General features: G+C 51.7%; 1 protein-coding gene across 1 annotated transcript in view; it reads right to left on the bottom strand.

Moving 5' to 3' along the window:
* Positions 1–27,330, bottom strand: part of CLSTN3 (calsyntenin 3) — a 30,707-nt gene that overhangs the window by 1,795 nt on the left and 1,582 nt on the right. The window contains exons 2-16 of the mRNA XM_061124852.1: positions 26,078–26,200; positions 25,434–25,629; positions 23,770–23,978; positions 23,361–23,510; positions 22,698–22,883; positions 21,304–21,585; positions 20,376–20,488; positions 17,103–17,265; positions 15,472–15,528; positions 14,651–14,808; positions 14,375–14,523; positions 7,217–7,443; positions 6,761–6,931; positions 5,593–5,738; positions 5,171–5,306 (exon numbers count right to left, since the gene is read on the bottom strand). Coding sequence (XP_060980835.1) covers positions 5,171–5,306; positions 5,593–5,738; positions 6,761–6,931; positions 7,217–7,443; positions 14,375–14,523; positions 14,651–14,808; positions 15,472–15,528; positions 17,103–17,265; positions 20,376–20,488; positions 21,304–21,585; positions 22,698–22,883; positions 23,361–23,510; positions 23,770–23,978; positions 25,434–25,629; positions 26,078–26,200 — 2,466 coding nt within the window. The remainder of the gene's footprint in view (positions 1–5,170; positions 5,307–5,592; positions 5,739–6,760; positions 6,932–7,216; positions 7,444–14,374; positions 14,524–14,650; positions 14,809–15,471; positions 15,529–17,102; positions 17,266–20,375; positions 20,489–21,303; positions 21,586–22,697; positions 22,884–23,360; positions 23,511–23,769; positions 23,979–25,433; positions 25,630–26,077; positions 26,201–27,330) is intronic.

Below are 27,330 nucleotides of genomic sequence, written 5' to 3'. Positions count from 1 at the left end.
GGACAGAGCTCGCCCCTGCTCCGTGACGCCTCCCGTCTCCTTGTGGGCTCGAGGGACACGGGGGGCCTCTGCTCCCCTCGGGATGCACCCCCCGTCCCCTCGGCCTCGCCGTGCCTCTGGGCCTGCAGCCTCACTCTGAAGCCCAAGCTCAGGGGGATGTGGACCCTAAAGGGCAGCGAGACCCAGAGCGGGGCGTGCACCCTCACGTGGACCTTGGAGCTGATGGCGGCAAAGCACACGTGCAGGCACAGGTACACGCCCAGGAAGAGCGTGTGGGCGCACACCCGGACCAGGGTCGCCACGCCCCGCACCCGCGCCAGGCCTCTGCCGGCCAGCACGCCTGCCCGCACCAGCCACCCGACGGCCTGCTCACACGGCAGGATGGAAAGGATGCGCCCGAGGGTCTCCAGCAAGGCACAGCAGAGCCACACGTGCAGCGCCACCCAGCTCCCCACCAGCTGGGCAGTCCAGGCAAGCCCGTGCAGGACAAGGTACCCGCCACAGACCTGGACCCAGACGGCCACGGAGGCAGCAGCCGTAAGCACAGCCTTGCCCGCCTCCTGCGCACAAACGGACAACACGCGGAGAAGCAGGAGGAGGCAAAACAGAGGAGCCCACAGCCCCACGGACAGCAGGTGGAGGTAGAGACCCCACAGGCGCGCCCCCAGGCTCAGTGCCCTCACGGGCAGCTGGGTGACTACACCCCACATGGGTGCCCACTCCTGCCGGCCACGGAGGCACAGCACCTCACTGACCAGAGAGGCTGTGTGGGATCCACACCCTGGGCAGTCCCGTTGCTGAGGGGCTGTTAGTATATGTGTCTCACTCACACACACACGCACGCACGCACACACACACGAATTTACCCACAGCCTCCAAGACTCACATGACCAGAGATGGAGCAGAATGCAGGGAAGCACAGAGCATGGGGTACACCCTGGTGCACACCTGTCCTCCAGCAGACAGTGCACGCACACGCTGCCACATGCTCCAGAGCCAGCCAGGTGTGGAAACACAAGCAGGTGTGGGAGCAGCCACACTGGCCTCACGCCTCGCCGAGGCCACCCTGATGGTGCTCTGCCAAGTCGATCCCCAGTCTGACCCGACCCATAGCCCAGCTGGGGCCAATGACAACTGACTCTATTGAGCAAGGCAGGCGCATTCCGTGGGCGCCGGCTCTGGGGAGAGATGGGCCTGGCTGGATGAGTGTTTCTTAACTGCCTGGGGATGGAGGAGAAGGACGGGGGAGGCCGAGCTGGCCTGTCGGCTCCTCTGCAGGAAAAAGCCCCTCCCGCGTCTCCAGGTCGGTGGGGCAGGATCCCAGAACAGTGACACCCACCAGCAGAATGCCCCCGGAGCCAAGCCCAGGCTGTAGAAGTAGAAACCCCTCGTTGGGGTGGAGGCCACAGCAGGTGAACTGGCGCCACAGCCACAAAGACGACGAGCCAGAGCTTCTGCTCTGTGCCTTAATCAAATGCATTTGTCCCTGCAAGCCCCGGGCCTGGTGAAGGAAGTGACAAGCTGACTGCTGGCAATCAGAAATGACCACAGGAAAGACAAAGTGCAGACACTGCATGTGCGGGCAAACAAGCACAGTTAATTAGTTTAAACTGAGCCAGGAGGCCGGGGAGACGGGAGAATTTTTAAGTTAGCTACAGACAGCAACCAAGAGTTTAGGAAACATCATCAACCTTTCTTACTGCATTAGCTCCAAGTAGTTAACTCTGGCCTCGAGTGACCTCCCCAACAGGAAGGAGTGTTTGAGTTCTAGCCAGTAGCCCATGTGAAACTCCTGGCTTCGTGTGAGTGTAAGGCACCGTGGATGCCCTGTCCACAACCCTGCGTGGAATCCCCTTTCTGAAGAGGCTGGGGAGAAACCTCCGACCAGAAGCACTGGTGGGTCCCATCACATGACTCCTAACTGCTCAGTTTTCCCCCTGTTTCAGCTCCAAGGAAGCTCAGGTCCAAAGTCTGGCCACTCAAGCAACTGTGCAGTATCTCACAGCATGTGTTTTATGAATTGACTTATTCCCTGGCTTCATCTTCCATCGTCATCTGTTCTGCCTCATGTCCAACTTCATTTTTTATTCTCATCCTACTGCACTGTGGGTCTCTCCACAAAGTCTCAGATACTTGTAGGTAACAAAGCAAGGAAATAATTCCTAACTTGACTGCACAGTGGAATCACCTGAGGATCTTTAAAAACACACTGAAGCCTGGCTCCCCATCCCAGACCTTCTGACTGAATTGGTATGGGTTATGACCGAGGCACTAACGGTTTTTACTGCTCCCAGGCGATTCTGATGTGCATCAAAATTTGGCAGGACTGGATAAATCTTGTCTTCAACACTCATCTTACCCTTCTCAGGCAGCTTTGTTCTCTCCAAACACAATCCCCCGAGCCACCCACCCACCCCCAGTTCTCATACTCTTGTTCTCTCTCATGTCCATCCAGACTCCCTTCTACCCTCCAGGTTCAAGGTCAAGGTCTGAATGCGCCAGCACAGGCCTTCCTTGGCTGACTGTGCCAGTTCACACTGAGCTCTTTCCTGGTGCACTTAGGCACTTCAGAGAAATAAACCCCCCATCCCATTGGAGAGAATTCTATCTCTTCCTCTTTTGCATGGTCAGAGTAATTTGAAATTGCTAAACCACAGTTCTGTAACTCCACTCTTGGGACTGGGAGGGAAGGGAGAGAAAGGGAACACTTTGAAGAGTCAGGAAAGGTACATGGAATGGGTCTGACAAAATGGGTTTCCTGATAAGTTCAGATGTCAATCACCAAGGCCCTCGGGTGAACTATGAACTCTGTACCCGACTCAGGCCAAAATCAAGGGAAAGGAAAAGCAGGCTGCCGCTCTCAATTGGGATCTCAGAGCAAGCAGAGAAAACAAGGATGAGAGTCTTACCAAGCCCAACAGCAATACCAACCAGGACCCACTTTGAGCCTAATCTGAGTGGTAGACCCAGTATCCAACCCCAGCAAGGCTGAGTGGAATGATTGCCAAGGAAAGAACTGGAAGAAGAGCTAGGGAGCCATGGCCCCAAAAGTCTATTTGGCAAAAACAGGTCAAGTTCACGCACATGTCTCTAAAGATAGTGTGAAGCTTCCTAGAACCTTGCAACTTCCTTATGCTTTACACTCCCTTCTCACCCCTACTTCCGTCTGCTTTGCTGTAGGAATCACAGGAAAACACTTAAAAGGTGTCTGCAGTTGTTTTCAGGGAGAGCAAGGATGAGGGGAGCCAGTCCCAGGGAAAAGCAAACACAAGAGACAGTGCAGTGGGGGCCGCTGCCCGATGAAAGGAAACCAGACTGAATTCTGAGGGGTACCCAGGAGCCAGTCTCAGTCAAAGACATCCTGGGAATCCCTCAAGGGCTCCCCCAAATTAGGTGCAACTATAACTGATGAGACTATTTGTAAAGCATCTAACATGGAGAGGATATGAAGGGTGCTAGAGCACGGGTTCTGGAATTCTGCTGGATGAATTCGAATCCTGGCTCCACCATATTTTTGCTATGTGATCTTGGATAAGGTACTTAACCTCTCTGGGTCTCTGTTTCCTTACCTTTAGAGGGGATCATTCTAGTACCTATTTCACCTGTTGTCTGTAATGACTCACTGGGTTAATAGGTGTAAAATTCACAGGCAGAGTGCCTGGCACACCAAAGTGCCCACTACTGTTAATGATTACATGGTTGACAAGAGAGCTGTCCTTTAAGGGAAGGGCTCACTAAGTGACCATGACCTTGTCCCAAGAAAGCGTGTTTGGAATGCCTTAGGGAATTGCCTTCAGAGCCTGCAACAGAAGTTTTGACTTTTTTTTAATCTCTTTTTTTTTTTTTGGCTATGCCATGTGGTATGTGGGATCTTAGTTCTCCAACCATGATCGAACCTGTGCCCCTTGCAGTGGAAGCACAAAGTCTTAACCACTGGACTGTCAGGGAAGTCCCTGACTTTTTCTAATAAGCGACACATCTCTGCCTTTCCGGAGTGGGTTTTACATGTACAAACGCAAAATGCTATCCAGAGCCAACTCTTGACAAAAGTGGATGCTGATGTTGGGTAATATTGAATTAGGCCAAAAGCAAGGTATGTCCTGAAAGTAACAAAAGTAAATGCATCCCATGAATTGACTTTGAAAACAATTGTAAAAAAGGGATTCCAAAAATCATTTCCAGCAACATCAGAATCATTGCAGTTTTTAACAATGTGGAGAAGACTCAATTTATAATATTAGGTGTAAATATTAGGTTACAAAATAGTTTGATTTGTTAAAAGAAAAAAAGAAAACAGTCACATAGGCAAAAACTGAACTGTGACCCTACTAACAATGGGTCAACTGTGGTGGAATTATGGATGACTTTTCTTATTTATACTTATAGTTTCTAATTTTTCTATAATTAAGCAACTCAAATTATGAATTAAAAATTGCATCACTAGTAAGCAACCCTGGCCAGGGAACAAGATGGCTCTGAAGGGCATCTGTCCATCTGGATGTAACACTTCACGTTTGCATATTTTGTTTCAGAAATAGCCTTATGACTTTATCAGTTCAGTTCAGTCGCTCAGTCCTGTCCAACTCTTTGCGACCCCATGAACCACAGCACACCAGGCCTCCCTGTCCATCACCAACTCCCGGAGTCCACCCAAACCCATGTCCATCGAGTCGGTGATACCATCCAACCATCTCATCCTCTGTCATCCCCTTCTGCTCCTGCCCTCAGTCTTAGATAGCACATAATTTGACAGGCAATAGCACCAACCTTCTTTAGAATAGAAACTGTATCTACCTTATAATTGTTTGTATTCTTAACGGTATTGTCGACAGCATTCGTATACAGTAGGTGCTTAATACGTGATAGCTTCACTACTGAGGACCCCGAGGTCCGGGGCTGACTTCATATTGTTGGCAGCAGCAACAACAAAGGCTAAACCCGCACTGACCATCAGCCCGGATATAAGTGACCCTGTGATGACCCAAGGCTCGAACTGTCCAGTAGGGAAAGTGAATGAGCCAGGGGTGAAGGGATTGGATCGGAACCGTCAACCAAGCCAGGTTCTACAGAATCCATGGCTCCACCCCTTCCTCCTCACCCACCACCCCCAGAGGTGGGGGGAGGATGCTTGTGCCCACCCGCCTTCTGCCCCCCCCCCAGCCTTACGTACTGGAGTTGCGGTGGGAGCTGGCCAGGCTGTGTCCAGCCATCTCAGGCGGTGGCTGGTGCCCGCGGTGCAGGAACTGCTGGGAGCTGAGCATGTGGCTGGGGTGGGCCACCCGGTTCACGCTGTGCAGGACGCTGACCTGGGGCGAGGGCGGGCTCAGTGGATACGCTCGCTTCTCCCCAGTCCTCCTCCAGCCCTCGGAGGCCCACCTCTTCACCCCTGCCCACGCCCCACGCCCCCACCCGCCCCCCGCCGCCCCAGCTTCCCCTCCTCCTCCACCCACAGCCGGGGTCCAGGATTCCCCTGCCCGGGCTGCAGTTTCCACCCCCAACCACCAGGGGGCTCAGTACCCGCCCCACCCCCACCCCCCCATCCCGGCTCCTCACCAGCGGGGGCGGCTGTGGGAGGGAGGGGGCTTGGGTTACCTCCACGATGAATTCATTGCTGGAGTAACGCCCATTCATTTCTGAGCAGGAGAGCCGGAACTTCCTGGCGTAGAGGGCTGCTCCGTGTCGCAGGCGATAACGTGCCTGCCTCAGGATCTCTTCGTACACGGTGATGCTCTCCACCCCTGGGAACCAGGGAGGCGGCTCAGAGCAGAAGCCAGCGAGGAGGCCCGGGGTCTCTCTCCCAGACTCCCACCTGTTGACACCCCCCAACTTAACAGGAGCGTGACCCGATTCCTTAGAGGGAGAGAGGCTCCCCTGTACCCCGCCGGCTCTGCCTGACTGGGACAGAAAAACCGAGGCTCAATTTGCCCTCCTCTGCGAGCTGGGAGGAGAGATGGAGCGAAGGAAAACAGGGACGCATGCAGGACAGAGGGAGGAGGCAGCAGCGGGGAGATGGTGAGGGGCAAACACAGAAGCCCTCCATGAGGCTCAGGAAGGGAATGGAAACAGGAGGGGACCGGCCACCCCGTCTTCTATTCTTCCCAACAGAGGGTCCTTTGGAGAGGAGCAGGCTTCCCTGGAAAACTGCCGTCATTACCACCAAACATTAAGAGATGAGCACTTAGGAACTTCCCTGGGAGTCCAGTGGCTAATGCTCCATGCTCCCAGTGAAGGGGACCAGGTTCCATCCCTGGTCAGGGAACTAGGTCCCACATGCCTCAACTAAGAGTTCATATGCCACAACTAAAGAGTCTGCATGCCACAGCTAAAGACCCCTCGTGCCGCAACTAAAAAAGATCCCGCATGCTGCCAACTAAGACCCAGCACAGCCACATAAATAAATATTAGAAGAAAAGAAAAGCTATGCTGAATCCAAGAGATCAGTGAGATGGAAGACAGAGGAGATGGTGAGTAGCAAATGGCCAGAGAATAAGAAAGCTAGTCAGAGACTGAGCCAGAGAAGAGTGGAGCCCAGAACAGAGGTGAGCCAGGCTGGACAGAGACGCTGGGAAAGAACCATCAGGATTCTAAACCCCGGCCCCCACCTCTATGGACAATCTGGAAGCCAGAGGACCTCCAGATGGGGAAGGTGGAAGGGGACACTTGGTCACATTCCTGGGCCTGGAAGGAGGACCCTCTGGGCACCCCAGAGATGGACAGGGGCATCCCAAGAAAAGAGGACCAGCTCTCAGGCCCCACTGACCGGCAATGGTGAGGTAGGCGGATGTGTTGGTGAGCTCCAGGCCTCGCTGCTGCAAGGATGCCATGTCCAGGAGCAGACTTTCCCGCTCGGGATCCAGGTCATCCCCCACCAGGGAGATCTCACAGCCGTCCAGGTTGTGCACGATCTCGTCTGACATGCGAGTGTCTGTCACTGGATGGGAGGGAGTCGGGGTCTGGGTCAGAGCTGAAGGGCCCACCTCCTGGCTGCTCCTCCTCCCCATCCTGGGTCATCCCCTGAGAGCTGCCAGCATTGCTGTCAAGAAGGTCACTACCCGACAATGTCCTTATACCTCGGGGCCTCCCACTGGCCCTCCTTCCCAATAGCCAGTGGTTCTCAAAAAGCAAATGTGGGGTGACATTGCTGTCATGTCCAGCTCCAGATTTTCTCCTTCAGGTTGGCTCCAGACACCGACCCCTCCCTGGGAGGCATGCTTACCTGTGCCTTGCCAACTCTCGTCCTTTTTGGCCTCCACCTGGTGCGAAATGGAGCAAGTGATCTGGAGATCAGGGAACAAAGGAACCCCGTCGGGTCCTTCGAAGTCCACAGCTGGGCGGGCAAAGTGAGCAGTGCCGCTCAGCAGGATCTGGGGGGCATCTGGCTGTAGCACCACCACGTAGCCCTCCACTTCAGGGATGGAGACACAGGACTCTTCGCTGAAGCACCTGCATCAGGAGAGGGGAGGGAGGCAGCTGTGAGCCCAGCACCCGCTCCCTGATAATCTGTAGTCTGGCTACCACTGGACCCCCACCTCTGCAGAGAGCACCCCATGTCAGGGAGTAAAAGGGGAGGAAAAGGGGACAGTGTCTCTGCAGACCACCCCCCCACACACACAGCAAAGCTGGAGGGGGAGATGCCTTTTCCCGGGAGGAAGCCACTGCAGAGAAGGGGCAGGGGCAAAAGGTCAGGCAATCCTGACCTGTGACATCACCAATGCCCAATCCCAAGACCATGGAAATGTATTTTACAAACTGAACTTAAAGAAATGTAAATACATACACATCTAAGAGGTTTTTTTGTTTGTTTGATTTTTTAAAAGTGTATTCAGTACAATTCCTTTCCTGGGTACATATCTAAAGAAAATGAAATCACTATCTCATGGAGAAGGAAATGGCAACCCACTCCAGTAGTCTTGCCTGGAAAGTCCCATGGACAGAGGAGCTTGGTGGGCTACAGATCATGGGGTTGCAAAGAGTTGGACGTGACAGAGTGATTGAGCACATATTCAGTGCAATTCCCTTCCTGGGTATATGAGGGCTTCCCTCATAGCTCAGTTGGTAAAGAATTGCCCCACAATGCAAAAGACCCCAGTTCGATTCCTAGGTTGGAAAGATCCACTGGAGAAAGGATAGGTTACCCACTCCAGGATTCTTGGGCTTCCCTGTGACTCAGCTGGTAAAGAATCCACCTGCAATGCAGGAGACCTGGGTTCGATCCCTGGGTTGGGAAGATCCCCTGGAGAAGAGAAAGGCTACCCACTCCAGTATTTTGACCTGGAGAATTCCATGGACTGTACAGTCCATAGGGTGACAAAGAGTCGGTTATACATCTAAAGAAAACGAGTATGGGTATATATGGGTATACATCTAAAGATGAAATCACTATCTCAAAGCACTAGCTCCAGCCTCATGTTCACCACAGCATTATTCACAGTCGCCAAGACACAGGGACCACCAGAGTGTCCATCCACAGATGAATGGATCAAGAAGATGTGACGTATATACAATGGAATACTATACATTCTGCCTTTTATGATGATGTGGAAGGACCTTGAAGGTGTTATGCTAAGTGAAATAAATAAGATAAAGACAAATACCATATATATCACTTATATGGGGAATCTATCACCTTATTTTTTATATTTTTGGCCACACCAAGTCATGCAGGGATCCTGGTTCCTCAATATCCATGACCCCTGCAGTGGAAGCTTGGAGTCTTAACTACTGGACTGGTAGATACGTGTTAAAAAATATTCAACAACAAAGGTGGGGTGGGGTGGGAGTGGGAAGTGTGTCAAAGGATGTCCACAAAACTATAATTCAAAAGATACATAGACCCCATGTTCATAACAGCACTATTCACAATAGCCAAGATGTGGAAACAATCTAAATGTTCACTGACAGATGAATGCATAAATTAGGCGTGGTACATATATACAATGGAATAGTAGTCATCAAAAAACAAAATAATGCCATTTGTAACAAACACATGAAAAGATGCTCAACATCACTCATTATTAGAGAAATGCAAATCAAAACCACAATGAGGTACCATTACACGCCAGTCAGGATGGCTGCTATCCAAAAGTCTACAAGCAATAAATGCTGGAGAGGGTGTGGAGAAAAGGGAACCCTCTTACACTATTGGTGGGAATGCAAACTAGTACAGCCGCTATGGAAAACAGTGTGGAGATTTCTTAAAAAACTGGAGATAGAACTGCCATATGACCCAGCAATCCCACTCTGGGCATACACACTGAGGAAACCAGATCCGAAAGAGACACGTGCACCCCAATGTTCATCGCAGCACTGTTTATAATAGCCAGGACATGGAAGCAACCTAGATGCCCATCAGCAGATGAATGGATAAGGAAGCTGTGGTACATATACACCATGGAATATTACTCAGCCATTAAAAAGAATTCATTTGAACCAGTCCTAATGAGATGGATGAAGCTGGAGCCCCTTATACAGAGTGAAGTAAGCCAGAAAGATAAAGAACATTACAGCATACTAACACATATATATGGAATTTAGAAAGATGGTAACGATAACCCTATATGCAAAACAGAAAAAGAGACACAGAAATACAGAACAGACTTTTGAACTCTGTGGGAGAATGTGAGGGTGGGATATTTCAAAAGAACAGCATGTATACTATCTATGGTGAAACAGATCACCAGCCCAGGTGGGATGCATGAGACAAGTGCTCCAGCCTGGTGCACTGGGAGGACCCGGGGGAATCGGATGGAGAGGGAGGTGGGAGCGGGCATCGGGATGGGGAATACGTGTAAATCCATGGCTGATTCATATCAATGTATGACAAAACCCACTGAAATGTTGTGAAGTGATTGGCCTCCAACTAATAAAAAAAAAAAAAAAATGCCATTTGCAGAAACACAGATTCAACTAGAGATTATCATACTAAGTGAAGTAAGTCAGAAAGAGAAAGACAAATACCATATGATATCACTTATATGTATGGGCTTTCCAGGTGGCGCTAGTGGTGAAGAACCTGCCTGCCTATGCAGGGGATGTAAGAGACCTGGGTTTGATTCCTGGGTCGGGAAGATCCCCTGGAGAAGGGAATGGGAACCCACTCCAGTATTTTTGCCTGGAGAATCCCATGGACAGAGGAGCCTGGAGGGCTATAGTCCATAGGGTCACACAGAGTTGGACACGACTGAAGCGACTTAGCGTGTATGCGTGGACATCACTTATATGTTTATCTAAAATATGACACGAACCTATCGATCAAACAGAAGCAGAATCACGGACATAGAGAACAGACTGATGGTTGCCAAGGGGGAAGGGGTTGGGGCAGAGATGGAGCAGGAGGCTGGTATTAGCAGATGTAAGCCTTTATATATACAATGGATAAACAACAAGGGCCTACTGTATAGCACAGAGAACTAGATTCAATATCCTATGATAAAGCATAATGGGAAGGAACATTAAAAATGTATGTATATATACATATAACTGAACCATGTTGCTGTAAAGCAAACACTAACACAACACTGTAAATCAACTACAATAAAAAAAAAAAGGACATCTTCCTCCCAGGTGTATCTTCCACTCATTTCGTCCAGTACCAGATAAACACTCTTCAGTAGGCAAGCTAATCTGACCATCTCAGACTGCATCCACCATCCCATGAAGCCTCTCTGACCTTGGTGCCACACAAACCCTCCCAAGAGGACTAAGTCCTGATGAACCAACATCACAGCCACTCTAGAACACACTCCCAGGATCTCCTCCAGCCAATCTGAAGGTTATCCCCAGAGCACTTGCTGCTTTGTGAAGCATTTTGCCCACAAGATTTCACTTAACCTTCTTTCACTACTGTTGGAAGAAGGAGCAGAAGCCAAAGCTCCTGGGTCAGACATCTTGGCCACATAAGAAAATGCATCCCAGTCCAGGCTTGAACCCATTCTTCTCATTCCAAGTCCACATTTTCCCACTAACCCACAGCCACCATGTGGAACCTGGATTTGCACAAATCAAATTTATTTATAAAGAAGTGTCTCCTTGGAATTCCCAGGTGAACCAGTGGTTAGGACTTGGCACTTTCACTGCTGTGGACCTGGGTTCAATTCCTGGTTAAGGAACTAAGATTCCACAAGCTGCATGGTGCAGCAAAAGAAAAAAAAAAGAAACTGCCCCCTTGAACATGCAGTTTTCACAAGGGAGGTGGTAATTCCAGAGTAGGTCTTATGGTCCACCTGCCTGAGCTAAGGGAAATGATTTTTCAAAAAGGATTGTCATTTGTGTTACTGAATGAGTCCAGCTTGACTATTGGAGCCAAAAGGGAGAAGGTGTAACCTCAGCAGATACCATGAATGCAGAGCCCCTAAAGGGACCAAACCCACAACCTGCTGAGTTCCTGTGCCCTAAGGAGCAGGGCCCGAGACATTCCGCACGGTCCCAGAGAGACCTTGATCAAAGCCTCCTGGCAAATAAGTCCAGCTGACTCTGGAAGCACAGCCTCCAGCAGATATTCTCACTGTGATGGGTGATCCAAAAGGTGCCCAAAGGGGACCAGTGGGCTGGCCTCCAGCAGACCTTCCCACTGGGATGGGTGATCCAAAGGAGACCCAAAGGGGAGCAGGGGGCTGGCCCTGCCACTGATGATCTGGTCGAGAAATTAGAATTTCTACACAAACCTTCAAACAAGAGCCAACGTGATCACCATCACACGAATGGAGCACACACAAAACCAAGAGCGTTCAAGGTGGGAGAAGCTATTTCTGGCTAGGATGGGAATGGGCTATTTGGCCAGGGACAGTAGGAATAATCAAAAAAAGTAGCAAGCAACCCAGTCTTTGAAGGAGGTAGAAAGTTGACCCTAGAGTGGATGGTGAGGAGCACACGGAGGGGAGTAGAGGAACACGACGCAGGAAAGGCTGGGACAGATGGTTCAGGGCTCCGAGTGCAAATTTTGTGGGTGGCAGGAGGGAACCATAGATGTCTTCTTCAGCAAGGAAGTGTGAGGATGGACATTCACTAACCTAGCCTTTGGGTGGGGGCAAAACTGAAGTTAGAATACTAAATACAGTCCACTAGTCAGGAGGCTATTGTAAGAGGCCAGAGGAGTGGGCCTGAGAGTCTGCTGGAGCCATAACACAGATATGGGGAAAGAGGAAGCAGACACCAAACACAGGTGCAGAGGGATCTAGGTGACCAGATGACTGATGGGGCGTGGTGGTAAACACAGGGAGGGCTCCAAGGCAATTCAGAGGCTGCAAGCCAGGGTGACTGCAAGGACAGAGACACCATCACAGAGGCAGAGAATTCAGGGGCAGGGCTGGCTCAGGCACTGAAGTTCATTATTAAGCTTTAGCTCATTTGTTTGAGGTGTGGGCAGAACTTCCCAGACAGAGATTACAGCAACCATGTAAAAATTCAAGAGTTAGGGAGACAAAACAGAGCTAGAGAAAAAGATGTGGTGGCCATCTGTTCAGTGGTCAATGCCATGAGGAGATGGGCTTTCCAAGAATTCCAGAAAGACTAAAAAAAAAAAAAAAAAGAAAAACTTAGGGAAAACCTGCATTGACTGAACAGTTGCATGTGAAAGTGCTCAGTCATGTCTGACTCTGTGGACCCACGGGCTGAAGCCCGCCAGGCTCCTCTGTCCACAGGATCCTCCAGGCAAGAGTACTAGAGTGGGTTGCCATGTCCTCTTCCAGGGAATCTTCCTGACACAGGGATCAAACCCCAGGTCTCCCACATTGCAGGCAGATTCTTTCCCATCTGAGCTACTAGGGAAGCCCAAGAATACTGGAGTGGGTAGCCTATCCCTTCTTCAGAGAATCTTCCCCACCCAGGATCGAGCCGGGGTCTCTTGCATTGCAAGAGGATTCTTTACCAGCTGAGCAACCAGCGAAGCCCCTCAATGAAGTGTTAGTGTTGCACTAACCACATGGAAACCCTGAAATGGAGAAATGAGACCTCCCTGCCTCTTAACCTCACAAAGGAAGAAGGCCCCTCCCCTCTACTAAAGGAGGAGCTCAGGTTCCCAACCCTCAGATTAAGCCTCTTCCCTGGGCAGGTCAGAGGAATCCAGATGAGCCAACTCCCACCTTGTGGGGCTGCCCCTTGCAAAGCTCCATCCTAAGCCAGAAGACAGAGCCCTCCCTCTGACACGGTCCCTAAGCCTATGAAAGAGACGAGATCAATTCTTGGTCCCTGAGGGATGAAGCCCTTGGCACCTTCAGAGCTGGGTGAGAGCCCTTTAACAGCTAGAGTTCTCACTGGAAGCTGGTGGGGCCCATCCTGAGCGCTGATCTGTGTCCATGAGAACTCATCTGCCCATAGCCTTCAGCTCCACATCATGACTGCAGCATGGACCAACAACCCAATTCCCCAAACCTAGCCCCATCTTCCACAGCTTCAACTGAGAGGCTTGACAACCATGCCCATCACTCTCTGGGGCTCAGACCTTCCTCTCCAAACCCGTTCGTGCCAGGATAGGGGCAAGTCAAAGATGCTTCTCTTCAGACAGCTTTTGGATAAACAGGCAGAGCAGGGGAGAAGAGAACACAGAAACCCTGACCCCTGCAACGTGTGATGCACCCACTAGAGGGCAGTATCTCTTAAAACTGCCCCACAAACAGAAAGGGTGGAAAGGCCTTCAGGTAACAAGTGTGCAGACTTCCCTGGTAGCTCAGACAGTAAAGTGTCTGCCTACCATGTGGGAGACCAGGGTTCAATCCCAGGGTTGGGAAGATCCCCTGGAGAAGGAAATGGCAACCCACTCCAGTATTCTTGCCTGGAAAATCCCATGGACAGAGGAGCATGGTGGTTGAGTCCATGGGGTTGCAAAGGAGTCGGACATGACTGAGAGATCAAACCACCGCTCCTGGCACCCAACCCAGGACCCTCCTCTGTCTCCTTTCACGTATCAGCCCCAGAGGTACAGAGATTAAAACTTCTAAATGCTGGAAGTATGCTTTGGTGGGAAGAGTATGTGTTAGCTGCTCAGTCATGTCTGACTCTTTTGCAACCCCAGGGACTGTAGCCCACCAGGCTCCTCTGTCCATGGGATTTTCCAGGCAAGAATACCGGAGTGGGTTGCCATTTCCTACTCCAGGTGATTTTCCCGACCCGGGGATCAAACCCAGGTCTCCTGCATTGCAGGCGGATTCTTCACCATCTGAGCTAACAGGTGGGAAGAGTAATGAACTCATTGTTGAAAAATCTGAGTCTAGTCCAGACTCTTCTTGCAGCATTGCTGTGTCAGCTGGGCAGGTCAGTTTTCCATCCCTAAAACCAGAGGGGAGGGATGCATTATGTGCCTAGCCGTCAGTGGCATCTAAGGGCAAGGAGTCCTGACACTGGCTCTGTTCTGTGACTTGCCTGCCCACCGGACACTCACTTGACGGCAGTGGTGAGGCGCAGGGGCCTGACGCCAGGCGTGGCAAAGCGCAGAGTGTTCATGTAAGCCACATGCTGCAGGGCATGGTTGAAGGTCTCCACATCATCCCCCTCCAGGGTGAGCAGGGACTGCGAGGGGTTCACGTGGACCTGGGCCCCAGACACAGACAGGGCTGAGAGCAGGACTGGGGAGGGGGAGGAAGGGAGCCAAGGGGGTGGGGCGGGGCGGGGGCAGGGGGCATGCCCGGAGGGAGGGGGCCAGAGGAAGGGGCGATACCTTCATGCCTTTGCCCAGGCTCTCGAAATCCCTATAGTCCAGCCCCTCCCGACATGCATAGAGGCACTCGATGACCTCACGGCTCTCCAGGCGGCCTGAGCGCACGCTGAAACCAGCCAGGTAGCCGTGGAAGTAGTGGTGGATCGGCAAGGGGTCTCCTAGGGCAGGAACACAGGGGCGGACGGGAGGTGAGAGGTCAGAGGGGAGGGCGGAGGAGGCCCCAGGTAGAGGAAGCTGAGAACAAGACAGAGAAAGAGCAGCAGGCTGGAGAAAGACGGAAAGGAGTCAGGGAGGGCTAAAAGAAGGATGGATGAGAGGCAAGTGAGGCTAAGGGGAGATGGGAGAGGGAGAAGACAGAATAAAAACCGGAGCAGAGGGGGAAGGAAGGCGAAAAATAGAAGCCACAGGAGGAGAAAGGCTTCCAGGATAAAGAGAAGAAGGAAAGCAGGACCAAAGGGAGGAAAGAGACCCAAGGCGGAAGAGGAGAGTGCGCGAGGGGGTCTCCGCGGTGCATGCGGGGGGCGCCGGCAGGGATGCGTGGGAGCTTCAGGGATGCCCAGCTCTCCTGGCCGCGTGGCCGCCTCCTGCCCCCTGCGCTCTGCCACGCGGAAACCCTGGATGTCACTCTGTGGACAGAAGAGGACACCGGCTCCCAGCCGGCTCCATCCAGCTGCCCTCTCCCCACCTGGCCGCGCCTCTCGGAGGCTCTGACCCCGGTGGCGCGAGGCGGTGAAGCGCGAGGCCGGGTAGGACCACGCGGACCCGGAGCCCAGCGCGCCAGGCTGAGAGCTCTCCGGCCTCCAGGCCCCACATGTAAGTACCTGCTGTGGCGTCCGTACTGTTGTCGCCTCCCTTGTCCTTCTCTTTGTTCTTCTCCTCTGGGGGAGAAAGAGTGCCAGTGAGCTCAGGGATGCGGGGCCAGACTGACAGAGCGGCTGGGGAGGTCTTCCTGGGGCTGCCCCGGCCATGTAGGACGTGAACCTCTACCTGAGTTCAGCCCTTCCTTTGTCTTGTCTGAGGTTATCTCAGGCCTCTGTTATGACAAAACCCAAATATGCTGCTGAGGAAATACAGGGCTCTGGTACCACACACGCACACACACACACACACACACACACACACACCATACAAACCACATGCACTACACACATACATACACCACACATACAAATACACCACACACACACACACACACACACCACATACACACATACCAGATACACACATACTACATACACAAACATACCACATACTATGCACAGACATACCACTCACACACACTACATTCATACCACACACACTACATTCATACCACACACACACTATACACACAAACCACATTCACTACATACATACACACACCACATGCACACATACACCACACAAACATACCACATACACACATACCACATACACACCACTTAGACACACCACACATACACACACACACATACCATACAAACCACATGCACTACATACATATACCACATATACAAATACACCACACACACACACACAAACACACCACATACACACATACCAGATACACACACACTCTATACACACAAGCCATATGCATTACATACATACACACGCCACATGTACACATACACCAGACAAACATACCACATACACACACTACATACACACCACTTAGACACACCACACACACAAACATACCACATACACACATACCAGATACATACACACTACATATACAAACATGCCACATACTACACAGAGACATACCACACACATACTACATTCATATCACACACACACTATACACACAAACCATATGCATTACATACATACACACACCACATGTACACATACACCACACACACAAACATACCACATACACACACACTATATACACACCACTTAGACACACTACATACACAAACATATCACCCACTACATACAGACACACCACACACACACTACATGCACACCACACACACTACACACACAAACATACATACTACACATGCACACCACACACACACACAAACATACATACTATACATACACACCACATACACACACACACACACACACACACACACACACACACACGCCATCCCAGAAGGAAAAAATGAAAGAAACAGCTTAAAAGTTGGTAGGTTGCTGACTTTTTGCAGGGTTACTGTCCTCCAGCAGAGGAACAGGCTGTGAAATTAAGACGGGGACAGATCAAAGTATGAAGCAGCTGCAGGTACAGAAAGTGAGATGCTGGTGATGCCCGAGTCAGAGGGGATGACCAGTCCAGGAGGCAGGAGACCAGAGGGGCGGTGGTCTCTTCCAGTGTAGAGCTTTTCCAGCCTCCCTGCCCAACTTCAGGGAGACGAGGTCATAAGGTCAAGCTGCCCTTGCTCCTCCACCAACCACTGGGCACCTCTACCATGAGCACCTCCATGGAGAAGCTCGGGGTTGAGGCAAGGGGACTTACCAGCCCAGCAGGCCCCAATCATGAGCGCGGGCTCCCTTCGGGGTGGGTGGATGAGACCATTGTCGTGGATGAGGGCGGGGTCGAAAGAGATGCCATCTGCATAGAGTGTGACTGTGGGGAACTCGAGATTCAAAGCATAGTGGTGCCACTCGTCATCGCAGACCTGGGAACGGGGAAGGGCAGGAAGCCCTCGGTTACTGCATCCCCAGGAAGGAGCCCCAGGCGCTGGCCCACCCCCTGGGGGGCAGGAGACAGTCCTTCATATTCCCTGGTCTATCAACAGGGCTTGCTAGTGAATTGCTACCGACCCAGCTCAAGGAATCCTTGCCCAGAATGGCTCAGGCTCAACCTCATACCTAAACTACCTAAAATTCCACTCTTTCCATAAACCTTTAACTCCATCAACATTCCTAAGAGGAGCACCACAGTGTCCTTTGGCAGATGCTGCCCATCCCAAGTCCAGACAGAACTAAAAGCTACGGGTTTCTGTGCAGTTTTCTTTAGTCTCCATTTCCACACGCCATTCCCATCCTCAGTCTTTCTTTTTTTTTTCCTTTTTAGATTTTTTTGATGTAGATCATTTTTAAACTCTTTATTGAATTTGTTACAGCATTGTTTCTGTTTTATGTTTTGTTTTTTTGGCCCCAAGGCATGTGGGATCTTAGCCTCTCCACCATCTCCACAAGGGATGGAACTTGCACCCTCTGTGATGGAAGGCAAAGTCTTAACCACTCGACCACCAAGGAAGTCCTCCCAACCCTTTTTCATGTGTATTGTTGCAACACCCTCCTCTGAGCACTTATGCTCAGTTCTCTCTGATATCCTCCTCCCATAGTTCCCAAAGGGATTTCCTTCCTTTTTTCAGTGTTTAAATCACTACCAAATTTAATGTTGTCAAACAGTATTCACTAACAAGTCATTATTCTTGAAAAGATTGGATTCTCCTCACTTCACAAATGTTCCCAAATATAAATGACAATTATTGAAAAATCATAGCTAGTTGCAAATTAAATACATTACTTGTAACCAATCTTTTCAGAAGCAAAATTAGAAAAAGTATTAATACTTTTACAACAGAAATTTATTGTTAATTGAGAAATACAGCCCAAATTTGGTGGAGCAATGCCTGCAAAATTTAGGACTCCTTTTTTTTTTTTATTGGAGTATAGTTGGTTTACAGTGTTGCATTAGTTTCAGGTGGTGATGTTATTTAGTCACTAAGTCCTGTCCAACTCTTTTGCAGACCCATGGACTGCAGCCCTTCAGTCTCCTCTGTCCATGGGATTTTCCAGGCAAGAATACTGGAGAGGGTTTCCATTTCCTTCTCCAGGGGTTCTCCCCCACCCAAGGATTAGACCCACGTCTCGGGCACTGGCAGGCAGGTTCTTTACCACTGAGCCACCAGGGAAGCCCCAGTTTTAGGTGTATAGCAAAGCAAAGTAGTTATACACATACATATACAAAAGGACCTTCTTAACATGTGAATCTGATCAGGCCGCATCCCAGCTGTAAACCTTTCAAAAGACTTCCCATTTCTCATAACACAAAATGCAAACGACTTTAGCTGACAAAGTCCACCATACACCTGATCACTGCCCAGCTCTCCAGCCTCAAACCCAGTGTCTGCCCTTTTCACTGGGCCTGGCCCTCTTTCCATGCTTGGAACATGCTGGAAACTTTTCTGCCTCAGGACTTTTGCATCTACTCTTCCCTCTGCCTGGATTTTTCAGGATGAGCTTACATTTCACTTCCATCAGGCCTCCCCTGAACTTTCAATCTGAGATGACTTCTCCTCTCCTTGCCTCCTATTCTCTACCTCAGTTCCTTGCTTCTTCCTTCAGAGCATTAGCACAATTTATCATTTTTATTATGTCTGAAAAGTAAAAGTGTTAGTTGTTCAGTCAAGTCTGACTCTTTACGACCCCATGGACTATAGCCCACCAGGCTTCCCTGTCCATAGAGTTTTCCAGGCCAGAATACTGGAGTGGGTAGCCATTCCCTTCTCTAAGGGGTCTTCCCAACCTAGGGATCAAACCTGGGTCTCCTGCATTGCAAGTGGATTCTTTACCATCTAAGCCACCAGGGAAGCTCTTATTACATGTCTGCTTACTTTTAAAAATCTATCTCCCCAACTAAAATGTAAACTCAATGAAGGCAGAGATTTCATTCCATCTTAGATCGCATTGTATCCCCATAACCTAGCAGAATGGCAGGGTACTTGTATTTACTAAATCTTTGTTGAATAAATAAGGATAAATAAAAGAAAAATAGGAAGAAGAATGTTACCAATATTAGCAATGTGGGGGAAAGATCAAGAAGAAGCAGATGGCAGACTATCTCTTTAAAAGAGTGCCACAGAAAACAGAAGCTTTTGTAGGTAGCCCTCAATTATCCAGTTTGTGGGTTTTCATTCCCCTTTCTCTCTCTTCTACTTCCTGCCTTTTTTCAGCCATTTGCTTACTCAGCCACTCCACCAGGGCTTACAAGAAAAACAGAAGGAGATGGAAACTCAATTAGTCCCCATGGTCCCTGTGGTCAGCTTGGAGATGAATAAAGAAGAGGCTGCAACTGTTAGCTCAAGAGATTTTTTTTTTTTTCTTTTTTTGATCATTTTATTTATCCCTCATAATCATGAATAATAGTGAGAATTTATATACATATATGTGTTCAATTGCTCAGTCATGTCTGACTCTTTGCGGCCCCATGGACTGTACCCTGCCAGGCTTCTCTGTCCATGGAATTTTCCAGGCAAGAATATCGGAGTGGGTAGCTGTTCCCTTCTCCAAGGGATCTTCCCAAACCAGGTATCAAACCCAGGTCTCCTGCATTGCAGGCAGAGTCTTTACCATCTGAGCCACCAGGGAAGCCCAAAACCCAATCTAGGTACCCTAGGTTACTTATTTCCTTGATTACAACATGCTAACTGCTTGAGAGTTTGGAATCCACACTACTAAGTTTCCAGATAAGAAAGAGATGAAATAAAACAAGAGGAGACAGATGGTTGGTTGGTTTGGTGTAAGCAGTAATTTGTCCCCTATTTCCTTTTAACCCAGGAGTGCTTTCTGCAGGAGACAAGCCTTGGGAAAAGAGAACCAGAGAATGGAGCCAGGGCGGAGGGGCAGGGGGATGTAAGAATAGTCAGGAACTGAAAGTGGAGATTGAAAAAAGGGGCGCAGGGCAACCCAGGAAATGCCCAGCCCTGCCCTAGGACCTCCTCCCCTGAAAGCAAGTTACACCCACCCAGCTTTCCCAGGAGCCTGGCTCCAGCCTCACCTGCTCCAGCTTCCAGAGGAACTTGACTGGCCGGGCACTCTCAAGTAGAGGCCAGTAGAGGAAGGCAATTCTGCAGCCGTGGACAGTCAGCGAGTAGTGAGAGAAGCCGTCCTCTGAGGGCAGAGGATGGGGACAGGAGTCAAACACAGTGCTGGAGGCAAGAACAGCTTCAAAGCGCCAGAAGGGAGGGCTCCCTGGATTCTCTTTATTCCTTCATTCCTTCAGGTTCTCTCTGTCTCTAATTCTCCAGAATCTGTCACTCTCTCTCCAGCTCTCTCTGAGACTCACACACATACACACGGAGTCCAGAGTTGGGCTTTTCTCAGGCACTCTGATTGGCTGAGGGGAGACAGTAACCAGCTTGCCCCTACCCAGAACTTCACTGTTCCTTTGGTTAATACAAACTTCATGGGTAATGATCCTTTTCAGATCAAGAGACATGAGCTCCAAGAAGAGGCAGAAATGAAAGAGTAGGTCAAGGCTGAGCCCCCCTGAGAGGGACATCCCCCTGCTATAGAGGGAAGGGGGTCCTGGAGGCTGGAGCTCACGAGCCCTTATAGGAGGACAGGGTGGTGGTGAAAGGGAAAGAATGGGGCACAGCATTACTCAGGCTCTTCCATTTTGATAGTAGGCTTTACAGGGAGCAGATTGGGGGAGCAGTCTACTACACGGGGGATGCAAGGTGATCAGGCAGCTACAAATGAGAAGGGCGGTGAGCAGTCCCATCACGCTGAGAGCAGTAGGATCCTGCTGGGATCGTGAAACCTGCTGGGACTGTGAAACCACTGTGAAACCCAGCACTGCCATCTTACATATGAAGGGAGAGAGAAGTGACCCACCCACAGTCACCGACTGGACAGTGACAGAGGGGGAACATGAAGCCAGTCCTCCCCTCCACGCTCAGACGGGTGCCCCAAGGAAGGCTCACCATTCTGGACGGTGTTACACACGATGGTTTCCTCTTCCTTCTTGCCCTTGTTGGGAGTGACGCCATGCTTCATCCAGAAGGACAGGGTAAAGTGGTCACTGAGGCTGTCCAGGGGCCCGGAGCCCAGCCCCGCAGCGCCCCCCAGGGGCACCTGCACCGCCTGGGTGCCGTTGAACCAGTAGATGAGGCTGCTGTCCTGGCTGTAGTGCACCGAGAGGCCCGCCGTCCAGTTGGCACTGGGGCCGGGCATGGGCAGCAGATCCACCTCCCCGGGGGCCGCGCCTGCAGGAGTCCCAGAAGCACAGGTGTCGGAGCCGAGAGGCGCAGATGGGGGACAGGATGCGGGCAGGAAAAGATCCCCTACAACTACTTTCACCACCTCCTCTGGCCTTTCAGAGATGAGAAAGGAAGGGCTAGGAATAGCTCTCCAGTGACCTCAGTGCCTCCAGCTCTTCATCGCTCCCTGACATTGTTCCATATTGTATCTGGTGATTTTCCTGGGCCACAGTCATGCACCTTTGCCAACCACATGTTTATGTGCTCTTTGGGCCACAAGAGACAACCACAAGCTACAACCCCCGTAGATATAGACGTCTCTGTGTGCTATGCTAAGCCGCTTCAGTCATGCCCAACTCTTTGCGACCCCATGGACTGCAGCCCACCAGGCTCCTCTGTCCATGGGATTCTCCAGGCAAGAATACTGAAGTGGGCTGCCATGCCCTCCTCCAGGGGATCTTCCCCACCCAGGGATCGAACCTGAGTCTCTTTTATGTCTCCTGCATTGGCAGGTAGGCTCTTTACCACTAGCGCCCCCTGGGAAGCTCTGATATATATATATACATCTATGGATGGGTTTCCCTAATAGCTCAGTTGGTAAAGAATCTGCCTGTGATGCAGGAGACCCCAGTTCAATTTCTGGGTCAGGAAGATCTGCTGGAAAAGGGATAGGCTACCCACTCCAGTATTCTTGGGCTTCCCTTGTGGCTCAGCTGGTAAAAAATCCGCCTGCCATGCAGGATCCCTGGGTTTGGAAGGTCCCTGGAGACGGGAAAGGTTACCCACTCCAGTATTCTGGCCTGGAGAATTCCATGAACTGTAAAGTCCATGGGGTCACAAAGAGTTGGACACAACTGAGCAACTTTCACTCCACTTATGGATGGGCAAAGGAAGATGTAAAACAGATTCTTTTTGCTTGCAAGATCTTAGTTCCCCAACCAGGGATTGAACCTGTGCCCTCTGCAGTGAAAAGCATGTAGTCCTAACCACTACACTGCTAGGGAAGTCCCAAGACAGATTCTTAAGAGAGGTAGAGGAGGGTTGGGAAAAGGCTGGGGGAATGGGCGATGGGCACAGGCAGGGAGGATGGGGGAAGGGCCACAGGGGATCACACCCACCACAGAGTTTCCGCAGCGCACGCTCTGAGTAGTTGTCACGGTCACAGCCCTTGGCCACATGGCTGGTCTGCAGCTCTATGGTGGCCTGAATGTTCCAGAGAGGTTCATCACAGGTCTCCAGGCGGATACCAGGGAACAGAGCCAAGCTCCCAGCGCCTGGTGCATATTCAATCCTTTTGTTCCAGCCTGCAGGGGTGAGAGGGAGCAAGCAGTGGGGAAGAGCTGGTTAAGGCAACCCTTCCTACCCATTCTGCTCATATCCACTGATGGTCTCAGGTTCCTATGAAAATGGCCAGCCAGGGGAGACAGCTACAAGCCTGCCTCCCAAATGTCGTCGTTCAGTTGCTCAGTCGTGTCCACCCACATGGACTGTAGCATGCTAGGCTTCCCTGTCCCTCACCATCTCCCAGAGTTTGCCCAAGTTCATGTCCATTGAATCAGTGATGCCATCCAACCATCTCATCCTCTGCCGTCCCCTTCTCCTCCTGCCCTCAATCTTTCCCAGCATCAGGGTCTTTTCCAATAAGTCAGCTCTTCGCATCAGGTGCCCCCCCCCAAATATCTGTCCCCAGTTCCTAGCCTGGCCCCTGTGGTTGTCAGAAGGGAGGAGGAGGGAGACCAAGGGGAAGGATGGATCATGGGCCCCAGAGTGTAGCCCCTCACCTTGCCAGCTGGGTTTACACGTGGGCTTCACCTGGATCTCCACCTCGGCATCGTCCGCCGCCCGCTTCTTCCCGCAGTCATAAGCTGTCACCGTGAACTTGTAGAGCTTCTCGCCACTGTACTGTAGCTTCTCCGTGTTCTCAATGTTCCCTGGGGTGGGGGACAGAGAGGGTCAGGGGCACCAAAGCAAGTCTGGGGGAGGACTTGGGAGCTAACTTTAGGGCAGCAGGTGAATTAGGCAGCAGGAAGCAGGCAGGAAGGAATCTGGGGAAAGAAGTTCCATGTCTGGAAAGCAGGGTGAGGAATGAGCAGGTGAGGGGCAGAACAAGTGGAGGGCGCAGCCCTGGGGCATCACGAGGGATGTGGGCGCCCAGGGCTGAGCAGCTGGGGTGGCAGGGACTGGACTCACCATCGTTGTCGATGAGGAAGGGGGTGTTGGGCGTGAGGATCTCGTAATAGCAGATCTGGCTGTACTGGGGGGAGCAGTCGCCGTCGATGGCTTCTACCCGAAGGATGCGGTCATACAGCTTCCCCTCGGTCACTGCCGCGCGGTACAGCCGCTCCACAAACACTGGGGCAAACTCGTTCACGTCGTTGACCCGCACGTGCACGGTGGCCCTGCGGGCGCCAGAGCAAAAAGAGAAGAAGGAAGAGTCAGCCACAGATGGGGATCCACACCGGAAGCCAAGGAGATGGAACCAGTGTGACCCAGAGCCTGGTCACGTTCATCTGACCCCCACCCAGGGGTATCAGGTACCACAAAGAGAGAGGAACCTCAGGAGAAAGGGTGACTGATGTACGTGGTGAAAATGACCCTGGGGGCCATCAGTGGCTGGTTTTGATGACTTCTGTACAGAATATTAAAGGATAGGATGGCAAGACATGTGAGACAGGATTCTGAATCCAGCAGGTTGTTTTTTCATGAAGTCAGGTCCAATCCAGGCAGATGCAGAGTAAAAGCCAAAATAAAACCAACCATATTCAGGGAAGTAGCTTCCCCAGTGGCTCAGTGGTAAAGAATCTGCCTGCAATGCAAGAGAAGCAGGAGACACAGATTCTATCCCTAGGTCTGGAAGACCCCCTGGAGAAGGACATGGCAACCCACTCTAGTATTCTTGCCTGGAGAACCCCATGGACAGAGGAGCCTGGGGGGCTACAGTCCATGAGGTCGCAGAGTTGGACACAGCTGAAGCAACTGAGCACACACACAGATTCAGAGAAGTGGTTTTGTACCAGAGTCTCAAGTCATCTGAGGTGTGCAGTGAGCTGTGGCCGCTCCCCACTCCGGCCCCATAGGGCAAGCAGAGGAGGCGGGGGTGGGGCGAAACCCTTCATGCTGAGCCCTACCCCCAGCCCAGATCCAGGCACCCAAAGCCCAGAGGCAAAGGTCCTGTCTCCAAATGGGAAATTGAGTCATCACGAAAAGCAGTTTATATCCAGCGCCTCATAGTGTGACCTGGGAGTCCTGACCGCCCACCTTCCCACCATTCTCAAGTGAGAAGTGAGCTGGGAGCAGATAGAGGTAGGAGTCCCGGGTCCCAGCCTCCTTCCTGCCCACCCTTACCCACTGCTGTGCATCTGCATAGTGCACGTTCTATGTGTGAGTGTGGTACACACAGTGCCGGGCAGTGGGAAGGAATCCGGGTGCGTACTGAAGTGCCATCCTCCTCCTCACTCTCTTAGTATCCTGTCTCTGTGTATTGAATCCTTTCCCAACTGGCAGGCACTGCAGTGCCTGCTTTCGACACAAACCATCTCCTTTCATCTTCACAGTGACCTGAAGAAGCACGCATCATCATTGCTCCATTTTACAGACAAGGGAAAGCAAATCCAGAAAGACCAAAAAGCTGTCCATGGTCAAAAGAGATAGAGCCCAGACTGGGTCCCACTGAGCTTCACCACATGCTCCTGTCTCCCTTGGCTGAAGGCTCCTAAACCCCATGAACAAAGAGGGGAGGGGGTAGATCGTCAAGACGGTGAGGACAGAGGGAAGGAAGGGGCCTGGTCGTGGCGGGGGCGGGGGGGGGGGGCACCTGCATTAGAGGGAAAGGGCAGGGGCAGGGATGTCCTCACTTGTGGGACTTCTTGGTGTTGGCCCCGTCCGGGCCCTCGCCACAGTCATAGGCCTGGATGGTGAAGGTGTGCTCCTTCTGGGCCTCGCAGTCCACCGGCTCCTTGGCCCGGATCAGCCCTTCTCCTGTCGCCTTGTCCAGGATCACGGCCTCAAAGGGCACCCCAGACCCATGGAGCCGGAAGCCACAGATCTCACCTGGCCGGGGGCAGGGGGTTGGGGAGGTAAGGATGAGGTTCCTGCTCCACTTCCAGGGTCTCCTTCCATCGCTCGCCAACCTCCCCTCAGGCCCCCACTTCACCTCTCCTCCCAGACCCAGTCCTTTTTCTTGCACATGGAAAAGCATTAATTATCGAACATTCACTCCAACCCCAGGTTCCCTGAGCGACAACCTCTGAGCCACCAGCTCTGAGAGCTGGCAAAATCTGGATGCGTTAACCCCTGCCTGCCCACATCCTCCTCTGACTCCCTTTTCTGTGCCACTGATCTCCACCATCGCCCGGCTCCCTCCTGGAGCCTCCTTCTTCCGCGTTGCCCAAGTCCTCACTGCTCTCCCTCCCAGGACCTCCCCCCTCCTCCCTTGCCCCTGCCCTCCCGCCCACTTCTCTCTGTCCCACCCACCCTGCCCTACCCCAGCCCCACTTACCTGCATAGCGCATGGGAGCATCCTTGTCCAAAGCAAAGAGCGGTGGGTTCAGCAGGACTGTGTTGTCATTCTCCATGACGATGCCTTGGTATTCTGCCTCGATCCATGGCTTGTGCTTGTTGGCTGACCCCGCCCCCAGGGAGAGGAGAGGAAGCACCTGTGAGCTGGCCCTCCACAGCCACACAACCCTTGTTGACCTAAACAGTACACTCCAGGCTCACCACCCTCTTCAGCCCCTGCAGAAGTGCCTGCAGGAGGAAGGGCTAAGGGCAAGAAATCAGCCATGAAAGGAGTCAGAGGACCTGCAGGAGGTCACTGGATAGACAGTTTCCATGGCAACAGCCTGCCCTGGGGGGAGGAAGAGATCCTGCCATCTCCCCTGGGAAACTGTCAAAGGATGGAGACTTTTCTTAGGCATTTCAAGTGCTGGAGTGTGGACGTTGGGCCTCCAGGGAGCAGCAATGGACCATTAGAGGGCCCTGGGAAAGGGAGGGGATAGATTAAGGGCAGAGTGGAGATTAGGAAAAGAAGACTAGACGTTTCCTGAGGTCCTGTTGTTGATCCTCTCCACCACGACCACCACCCCATTTCAGTCCTGTTCCCTTCTCCTGGCTAAGCCCCATCCTAAGGCCGTTCTTCCAGAAGAGAGGAAAGAGGAGAGAAGGGAGAAGGGAGATATATAGGACAGAGGGAGGGGGACAGAGAGGGGCAGGGATGGAGCAAAGGAATCAATGCCAAACAACTGGGCCCAGCAGAGCTGGCATCCTCAGGGATTATCGAACTGGCCTAGAAACTCGACAAATCCCCTCCCTGCTTCTCGCTCTCACACCCAAAAGAACACACTCATAATCATAACCAGCTGACTCCTATGTCCCCCAGAAGGCCACCAAACCCCACACGCCCAGAACCCCCTTCTTACAGAGTCATGGCTGAGTCCTAATTCTCACCTATCCCACCCCTGTTCCCTTCAACCACCAGGTAATCCACGACAGGAGTGCAACCCACTTAGCCTCCATGTCTCCTCAACCGCTACCAGACTCAACTCAATCCCGTCTCCTCCCAGGACTAAGTGCCCACTCGCCATTGGCTCTGGGGAAGGTTCAGTGGGCTCCATCCCCCTCTACATCACCCCCAACCCCAACTTCCACTGCCTGCTCTATCAGATCCCATCAAGCCAAAGCACCAAGCTCCCAAAGCACATCCACAAGGGCCCATCATTGAGACCTGAAGACTTATCATCAAAGAGAAACTGA

Source organism: Dama dama, chromosome 22 (genome assembly GCF_033118175.1).
Source record: "Dama dama isolate Ldn47 chromosome 22, ASM3311817v1, whole genome shotgun sequence".
NCBI classification, from domain to species: domain Eukaryota; kingdom Metazoa; phylum Chordata; class Mammalia; order Artiodactyla; family Cervidae; genus Dama; species Dama dama.
This window is presented reverse-complemented; position numbering and strand designations above follow the sequence as displayed.